Source organism: Selaginella moellendorffii, unplaced genomic scaffold (genome assembly GCF_000143415.4).
Source record: "Selaginella moellendorffii unplaced genomic scaffold, v1.0 SELMOscaffold_12, whole genome shotgun sequence".
In the NCBI taxonomy this organism is placed as follows: domain Eukaryota; kingdom Viridiplantae; phylum Streptophyta; class Lycopodiopsida; order Selaginellales; family Selaginellaceae; genus Selaginella; species Selaginella moellendorffii.
Window position 1 is genome coordinate 1,772,057 of NW_003314273.1, and position 8,318 is coordinate 1,780,374.

The 8,318-nt window shown below is 54.4% G+C and overlaps 4 protein-coding genes across 4 annotated transcripts in view; 1 reads left to right on the top strand and 3 right to left on the bottom strand.

Moving 5' to 3' along the window:
- Positions 1 to 205: 205 nt before the first annotated feature.
- Positions 206 to 2,135, bottom strand: LOC9659707 (translation initiation factor eIF-2B subunit gamma). The gene is made up of 12 exons (XM_024674541.1): positions 2,044 to 2,135; positions 1,892 to 1,987; positions 1,759 to 1,836; positions 1,631 to 1,711; positions 1,297 to 1,581; positions 1,190 to 1,239; positions 1,058 to 1,145; positions 895 to 1,005; positions 754 to 846; positions 598 to 702; positions 420 to 536; positions 206 to 364 (listed from the first exon to the last, which is right to left on the bottom strand). The coding sequence occupies exons 1-12, from the start codon at positions 2,113 to 2,115 to the stop codon at positions 290 to 292; spliced, it is 1,251 nt and encodes a 416-aa protein (XP_024530309.1). The 5' UTR covers positions 2,116 to 2,135; the 3' UTR covers positions 206 to 289.
- On the bottom strand, positions 2,136 to 3,800 carry LOC9660597 (protein XAP5 CIRCADIAN TIMEKEEPER). The gene is made up of 11 exons (XM_024674542.1): positions 3,593 to 3,800; positions 3,475 to 3,540; positions 3,363 to 3,427; positions 3,193 to 3,308; positions 3,069 to 3,141; positions 2,897 to 2,973; positions 2,788 to 2,849; positions 2,602 to 2,733; positions 2,490 to 2,543; positions 2,368 to 2,433; positions 2,136 to 2,311 (listed from the first exon to the last, which is right to left on the bottom strand). The coding sequence occupies exons 1-11, from the start codon at positions 3,755 to 3,757 to the stop codon at positions 2,186 to 2,188; spliced, it is 1,002 nt and encodes a 333-aa protein (XP_024530310.1). The 5' UTR covers positions 3,758 to 3,800; the 3' UTR covers positions 2,136 to 2,185.
- A 16-nt stretch (positions 3,801 to 3,816) lies between these two features.
- On the top strand, positions 3,817 to 5,757 carry LOC9660598 (pentatricopeptide repeat-containing protein At1g56690, mitochondrial). The gene has a single exon (XM_024674484.1). It carries the CDS (start codon positions 3,817 to 3,819, stop codon positions 5,755 to 5,757), a length of 1,941 nt encoding a protein of 646 aa, XP_024530252.1.
- Positions 5,754 to 8,318, bottom strand: part of LOC9659708 (ubiquitin carboxyl-terminal hydrolase 18) — a 2,934-nt gene continuing 369 nt past the window's right edge. Inside the window, exons 2-11 of the mRNA XM_024674485.1 lie at positions 8,098 to 8,313; positions 7,949 to 8,034; positions 7,790 to 7,875; positions 7,580 to 7,742; positions 7,403 to 7,526; positions 7,175 to 7,332; positions 7,026 to 7,110; positions 6,754 to 6,966; positions 6,627 to 6,688; positions 5,754 to 6,573 (exon numbers count right to left, since the gene is read on the bottom strand). Of these exons, the coding sequence (XP_024530253.1) occupies positions 5,832 to 6,573; positions 6,627 to 6,688; positions 6,754 to 6,966; positions 7,026 to 7,110; positions 7,175 to 7,332; positions 7,403 to 7,526; positions 7,580 to 7,742; positions 7,790 to 7,875; positions 7,949 to 8,034; positions 8,098 to 8,313 (1,935 nt within the window). The 3' untranslated portion in view covers positions 5,754 to 5,831. The remainder of the gene's footprint in view (positions 6,574 to 6,626; positions 6,689 to 6,753; positions 6,967 to 7,025; positions 7,111 to 7,174; positions 7,333 to 7,402; positions 7,527 to 7,579; positions 7,743 to 7,789; positions 7,876 to 7,948; positions 8,035 to 8,097; positions 8,314 to 8,318) is intronic.

Here is an 8,318-nt window from a genome sequence, read left to right on the forward strand (position 1 = left end):
TTCCCAGAAAAATGTAATTTCTTTGTTACATAAAGCAATCCTATAAGACCTCATTTCAATAACTATTGAAGGAACTGATAGTTGATGGGCATCTGGAATGTATATTTCTATCACATCACACCACCAAGCAAGATAATAATAATACAGTTACTCATTAGCATTTAGACCCCAGCTCTGTTGCACGAACAAGTATAATTTTTGAATAAGCAGTATACAAACATCCTCTTTTTGCTATTGAATTTGGTGCCAACATTTTGAAGAGTTTTAGCCTAAGAAATACTAGTACCAGTCATACCTTTTCCTTCTTTGCTAATGCCTCGCTTCTATGCTCGGCACCCACACCAATGACGTAGCCACAGCCCACCTACACAACAGACTTATAAGCTGTGATCCATAAGCGTTGCATTGTGGTCCCTCACCTGGCAATCTTTGAGGGTGACACGCTCTTGGAGATGAACATTACTGCAAATCACTGAATTTTGTACCAAGCATCCGTCTTCCAGGGTTACATGATTCATCACAACCGAGTTAATGACCTGGACACAAACCGGGCTCAAAACAAAAAAAAAAGAAAAAAAAGAAAAAGAAAAAAACAACCTTGACATTGGATCCAATTCTACAGTGGCGTCCAACAACAGATCTCTTGACGCTGCATTTCTCCCCAAGCTCCGAACCTTCGCCAATTATACATTGCGGTCCAATCTGTAAAATTGAAATCAGCATATAAGGAGTAACAATTTGAAGGCATCTTACAGCCGTCTTGGCACCCGTTTGAGCACTCGGGTGAATTACGTTGTTCATGCCAGATACCGTGTATCCGGTGAGGTATATCGCGTCTCCTGCAACCTAGAGAGCGGTCAGTGCACAAATCAATTCCGGGTGCATTTGACTCACGTCTCTGTTTATGTCGCCATACGCTTCTATAGTGTTTACCCGCGCGCAATATCTAGCCTTTCCAGCTACATAAGCAGAGCATGATAATGTGCCCTCCACCCTTCCATGTTTCTTGAAGAGAAAGCGTAAGTGAAGATTATCGAGCATCTATGTAAATACGAACCAGCTGAGACCGCACAATGTGAGGAACCAGGTCCCTTTTTATGCTTTTGAATTTTTCGTTTCTCTCCAGTGCCTCGAGCATAAGCTCTCTGTATGGGATAAGAAGAAAGAATCTAGCTGCGCTGAACCAAACCTGTTGAAGGCGTAAAGGTGCGCGTCCAAAAGGTCAGTATGAAGTTCGACCTTGGGCAACAGTGACAAAGTTAGCTCCCGTGCGTTAATATACTATAACATACTAACCTGGCCAGCTTCTCTCATCAAGCACAGCGGAACTTTAACTTCCTTTCCTAGCTGTGAGCCGGAAGCCACGTAGAGCAAACGGTGGCGGGCAGAGTCGAGGCCAATGACATCGGCAGCAGCCAGTTGTTTGGCCTTTTCTTTGGTGCCTACACCGCCAGCACTGGCCTCACATCCCTCGCCTGGAGTGCGCGGACACAAAAGAGCAGTCAGCCCTGCTCGTTGCCTCTTGTGAGATGATGCAATGGCTCCCAGTGGTACATCGCATACCATGTCGCCGCTAACAACCTACACGCTTATAGTGAGCAAACCACTGGCCACCTCTGGCAACATTTACCATGACATTCTCGCTACTGAGCCGATGAGCCACGCTGCGAAGGGCATCCGCTGTCCCACTTTCTTCCGAGACCGTGGAAACCTGCCCGCCCAGTGAATGACAATGAAGCTGCCAATTACACAGCTCACCTCCACTTGCAGGCGATCGTGATAAGCCTCCGCTATCCAGCTGCCGACTCTAACACCGGACTCATGGCCCGCGACCACCTTGGGCAGAGACACACACATAAGGGCGCGCAACAAAGTGCAGAGGCTAACTCACCACGCTCACGTTGTTGAGATTGCTATCCTCCAAAAGGTCCAAGACATAGGAGAGTAGGGGCCTGTTGCCGATGGGCAGCAAGGCTTTAGGGACATCCTTCCAAGACGGGGAAATGTAAGCAGAGAGTCACCGCGGCAGGTAAAATGGACTACCTTGGACACAAGAGGGAAGAGATCCTTTGAGCTGCCTCCCGCGACCACCACCACTTGGTACTCGTCGCCCATTCTAGTTCTCTATCCGATGCTAGGGCAACAACTATAAATTGTTTTTTCAAAGTCTCAAACAAAACCAATCCTAGTCTCCGTGAATGGTGTAGCGCTCCCACTTCTTTGTGGGATCATAGATCTCCCACCTCGAGGCAGGAAATATGTGCTTGTTCTTCTCATACCAATGCCGCTCCACAACCTTACCAGCGTGGGACTGCACAAAGCACAAGCGTCACCAACCGGCATACAAAACCGATATACACAAGGTACCTCGTCCTTCTCAATTGTGGCGTCAGCGATTGTGCGTATGTCCTCGTGAACATCAAAATGAAAGAGCTATCATCCACAGACAAATGGGCGTCAAGTCATGACAAAGACACCCATGGGCTTACCGGGCCGCTCTTTCCTCTGGCCTTGTTGGTGATGAGCTCATAGAAGCTGTGTTGCTGTCAAACAAGGTGGGGAAAAACTTGAACAAGTGGCAACAACTGGAAGGAAACGTACATGAGGTATGATCAGATCTTCTTTCACGTAGAGCAGGTTCTCAACAGATGCAGTTCGGATCTCACGGAACTCAGACGCCAATTGCTGCTGGACAGCCCGTAGGAATTCAGCAATTGTATCGCCCTTTCGCACCTGGCCAAGGAGAAACTGCAGTCAGCAAGGGTAATATCGAGACGAGGTGCGCACTTGAATGACTCGCCTGTGCCCCGCTCCGTCCCAGTAGCTGTATGTTATTTCTAGCGGCTCATCTACACAGGGGCGGGTGTTACCATATGCAAAGTTCCACATCGCTTACTTTTGATGCGTGTCTGCTCTTGGATCCACTGCTTGCGAAGGCGTTCGCGTTCTGCTTGCTCATCCGCCTCACGCTCCCTGAATAATCATCCTCCGCCCCCTTGAGAACGCGTTAGCAGTCGATCCACCCAACAAAACAAAGACGGCCCTAGAGTACGAAGTGAAAGCAATACCTGTCAGGTAAGAAACTTGTCTCCACGGACGGATTCTTGCCGAACTTGCCCAGCTTCTTCTTTTTCCGTTCATCTGCCACGGCTCATGCATTAGGGGACTTGACCGAAGTTGCCAAAGCCATACCAGCGCTGCCGTTTTCGTCTTCATCGGTGTCACCATCGACTTCGTCCGCAAACGACAGGCGGGAAGGGCCTTTCGCTCGTCTCTTTTTCCTCTTCTGGAGCTGACGTTCCTCTTCCCTGCAACACAGTTGGACTCGGACACACGGCCACAAAGACGGGATGTGGGCTTACTCTTGAGCAAGCTTCTGCAGCTTCTCTTTCTCCTCCTCCTCTATCTTGGTGCGCAAGTTGACCCTCTGCAGTGGCACGCAAATGAAACAAAGTGATGAAACAGGCCAGCTACCTTTTCCACGAACTGCTCCCTGGTGACAAGCCCAACAGTCTCTTTCTTGAAGGCGCTCTCCAGAATCTGTGGCGGCGAGCTCCGGTAATGAGGGGAAAAGAGAGCAAACAGAAGTCACCTCTGATGTCCCGGAGCCGAACTGCAGAAGCCCACCCTGCCCTTCAGCCGACTTCTTCTTGAGGTCTTGGATGCGCTTCCGTTCCACTTCGCGCTGCTTCTCCAGGCGCCGGATGCGAGCGGCGTCCTGCGCCGTCCCGACGTAGCCATCGCCCATGCCCGACATCGTCCTCACCCACCCACAAGCCCTAAACAAAAACCTCGCCCCAATGTCTCGTTTCGGTCATGGCCTGGCGACGCCGCCTCACCTATTGTCGGGAGCACGCGGTTGGGGAGCTCATCAAGCGGTGCAGCACGCCATTGGAGCTGGAAAGCCTCCACAAGAGCTGCGCGGGCGGCAGCAGCACGTACGTCTGCAACCTTGTGGTGGCCATGTATGGCAAATGCGGAAGCTGCAGCGCTGCGGAGGCGGTGTTTGCACAAATGGAGCAGCCCAACGTCGTGTCTTGGAATGCCCTCATGGCAGCGTATGCCCACAACGGGCATCATGTGCACGCCAGGGCCGTCTTCGACAGGATGGAGTTGAGGAACGCGGTGTCATGGACATGCCTCATGACCGGCTACCACAAGGCCGCCTGCATGGAGGTGGCGGAGTGGATCTTTTCCAGGATGCCCAGCTGGGGAGTCGTGGCCTGGAGTGCGCGGGTAAGTGCCCTCTCCCGCAGCGGGGATGTGGCTAGCGCTGCACGCACGCTGCGGGCAATGCCGGCGAGGACCATCGTCGCCTGCAACTCGCTGCTCCGCGCGATTGGGGCCGACCAGCAGCAGGACCGCGGGGATGAGGCGCTGGACGTGTTTTCCCGGGTGATGCCCCAGCACGACCTGGCCTCGTGGAATGCCATGGTTGGAGTCTACGGCCGGCGCGAGCGGCCCGACGATGCCAAGCGCGTCTTTGACACCATGGCTGAGAGGGACGTGATATCCTGGACGTCCATGCTGCTGGCTTTCGCCCATGCTGGTGCCACGGGCGACGCAGAGGCCACATTTGCGAAGATGGCCAGCCACGACACCACGGCGTGGAACGCGCTGCTGAGGAGCCATGCCAAAGGCAACACGCCCGTGAGCACCAGCCATGCGGCTCGGTTGTTTGACGGGATGCCCCACAAGGACATGGCTTCTTGGAACGCCATCCTTGTGGTGTTTACCACGGCGTCTGCGCCCAACGGCGTCAACGCAGCCGCGAGCTGCTTCAACCGGATGCCACGGTGGGATGCGAGCTCGTGCACGATACTGATGACGGGCCTGTCCAAGTGTGGGCGTGTCGACTCTGCAAAACAGGTGTTCGACAGTATGCCGCACCGGGATGTGGTGGCTTGCAACGCCATGGCGGCAGCATATGCCCGTGAGGGCAGGGTGGCACAAGCCAAGCTTACCTTTGACGGTGCGGCGACACGGGACTGCATGTCATGGAACACGCTCTTGGGTGGATACAGCCACAACGGGCATGTCGGCGCAGCCAGGCACACCTTTTGTCGGATGCCTTGCCACTGCGTAGCGTCACAAAGCTCGTTCCTCGCGGCTCTGGCTCACGCCAGGGGTCATCTGGAGGAAGCGGAGGCTGTGTTTAACGGGATGCCACAGCGGGACCTTGTGTCGTGCAATGCCATGATCCAGGCGTACGCGCTCAACGGCCATGCAGCAAGTGCGAGGAGGATATTTGACGCCATGCAGCGTAGGGATGCGGCGACATGGACAGGGATGATTGCAGCGTATACCGATGCGGGGCTCTGTGCCTCTGCTGACGCAGTGCTGAGAAGCATGAGCCTGGAAGGTGACGCGGAGCCCGATGGTGCCACCTTCAGCTGTGTCCTGGCTGGGTTGAGCCAGCGAGGGATGGTGGAAGCAGCGCGCCAGTGCTTCCGGAGCATGGTTTCAAACTATTGCATTCAAGCAAGCATCCAGCACTACTGCTGCATGGTGGATGCGCTGGGGCGGAGCAGGCAGCTGCGGCAAGCGGAGGAGCTGGTTGAGGATCTGGTCCGTGGTTGTGCCGCTGGCGATGACGATGACATGGGGATCGCGTGGACAGCACTGCTGGCTGCGTGCAAGTTGCATGGTGAGCCGGAGATTGCGGCTCGAGCTGCACACCGAGGTGGTGCCTTTGCCGCGGGGGCAACGGGCTATGTGCTCCTGTCCACCACCTTCTGCTCATCTCAGGCGACTTAACTCCTCAACTCGGTTTCAATATTCCAAGGAACTAGCGACGAAAGAAAAAAAGGGGGCAAAACAAGAGACCATGGCTATGGTCTGTTCAAAAAGCCTCGTCTCAACATGGACCTGGAATTCTCGCTCAAACCTGCTAAAGCTGTTGCAGGAAGACTATCAGGAGCTACGAGGAGCTCCTCGTCGTCAGGCCTTGTCAAATAATCTAGGCCGCCCACAAACGGGCGCCGAGGCGACCAATCATCACTAGCAGTGCCGGTCCGTGGCCGCTTATCCTGGCTTCTTTGCCCGTCAACCCCCCCATTCCCATGGCCACCACCACCGCCGTCGCTTACTAGCGTTAAGTTGTCCGTGTTATGTACTTGCACGTCTTCTGACGTAATGCTGCTCTGAAAGAGGCTACATTCCATGGCATCCCCCACTCCTTCCCTGTCCGGCGACTCATACGCAGCAGCTTGCTCTTGCTCCTCATCTGGCTTGGGGACGGCGGAAGAGCAGCAGGCGTCATCAGTGCACGAGCATGGCGACCTATGACCGCCTTGTCGACTCGCGTGCGCCTGCTGCCACCTCCTCTTGCCAGCCCTCTGCGCCGTCCCATTCATCATATGATTCGCAAACCCAGATTCAAGGGAGCTGTCTGACGACTCTAACAATACCTGCTTCGTCCCCGTGCGGGAGGCTATCACCTTTTCCCTGCTCTTGACTGGGCTGCCCGGCTGGTTGTGAGCTGTTGTCACCTCCTCGCGGCAGCTCCCCCTTGAATCGGACGTCGACGGCGTTGCGGCGCCATCCACGACGGGCCGTGGCCGTGGTGATGACCTGAAAGCTTGAGCTTGCTGAGCTTGAATGCATATCAGCGCGCAGGGGCTTACCGGCGGTAGAGTAGCATGTAGGCTTTCTGGGACATGACCCTGATTTGGTCTACCTCCTTCACCTATGTGGCAGTTTTTGTGTTATAACAGCAGAAATGCACACTCAAAACTTCCAACGCCGACTCACTTTGCTGTCATCGACTTTAAACCACGCCCCGTTGCCAGCTCGCACGTAGCACACATAGTGCCCAAAGTAGGACGCGTTGAGCATGTCCACGTGCACAACCACCGCATAGAGCTCGTATGCTGGGGGAGTATCCACCGTGCCGGACATGTAAGGGACCATGTCCAGCTCTTCAGGAAAGGTGACCTTCTTGTTGATCTTACCGAACTTTCCGCCCTGCACACAGCAGAGTGATATCGCGAGGCGGACGAGCAGAGAGAGAGAGAGAGAGGTACCTGGAAACGCTTCAAGGCGATGGTCAGTATGTTGGGTGCTTCGTGAACTGACAGGCGTTTCTTTGCCCGAACATAAGCGTTGCAGCTGGTTGGGGTGGTGGAATGTGGCGGGTAAGCTTTGCAAAGAGAGAGCTTATCGAGAAACTTACCGGTCGCACCTGTACTTGTTGTCGCCATCCAGCCACTCGGGGGACGTGAACTGCTTGAGCGCGTCCTCTAACGACTCCACATTCCCCTGAATACCCACGCTCAGGTCCAACATGTTCTCGTACAGATTCGACCGCTGCTGGCACTGGCAACACACCACCTAGGCAGGACAAGAGCAACCAAGCGCATCAGCAAATCTGCGCCACGAGGCTGAGGCGAGCGAGGCGCACCTGGGACTGGAGGTATCCACCAAATATGTGCTGAATAAGCGTTGTCTCTTGAGTGCGGGCATCCAGAGTGGTCTCTCCCCCAGCCTCGTCGAGACAAATCTTCTGCATGCAATCCACGGCCAACCTGTGTGCCTCGGGAGTTAAAAACACACCAACGACACCAACGAGCAAGCTCACCGCATAAACTCATGAGCATCCTCTTGCCTGCCGTAACCGAGGCTGTTCCCTATGCTCCTCAGCCTGGACAAGATCTTGATAGGGGAGAAGGGCATCTGGTTATTGAATGCCTTTTGGACGTGGTCCTCCAGCTCGCACATAAAACACCAGCCCTCCCGCTGACCTGGGAACGCACAGTCAGAAACTCGTCGGTAAAGTTGCACACCTCACAAGCTTCCTGGTGCATCCCATGCAGAAGATAAGCAGCTAGCGGCCTGGTGGAGGCTAGGCACTGCAGCACCACATTCGCGTAGCAACTGCAGGCATTGACGGGGAGAGGATCGCAAGATTAGATCCGTTCCACAGACACACACACACACAGACACATACCTGTTGCCGCAGTTGATCAATCCGCAAGGCACCTTGGAAATGTTGCAGCTAAAAAACTTGAGGAAGTCCCTGTACGGGAATAAAATCTGTGGCAGCTCTCTATTAGCGAGACCAAGATAGGGGGGAAACTGGGAAGGAGGAAAGCCCACCTTCTTTGGCTTGGCAAGGGTTCCGTCAAGAGCACACAAGGCATGCTCTCTCTTGTCTCTGCTGACCACAACCTTTCTGGGACATTCCAACCGATGGCCTTGCTTCCAGTGCTTCCCCTGACACTCCAAGGTGCTGCGCCAAGCCAACAAGCCATTAGCACCAATGGCGACGGGATTGACTCCAATGTATGTGGCTACATTCCGGGTTTTCTTGCACTAGG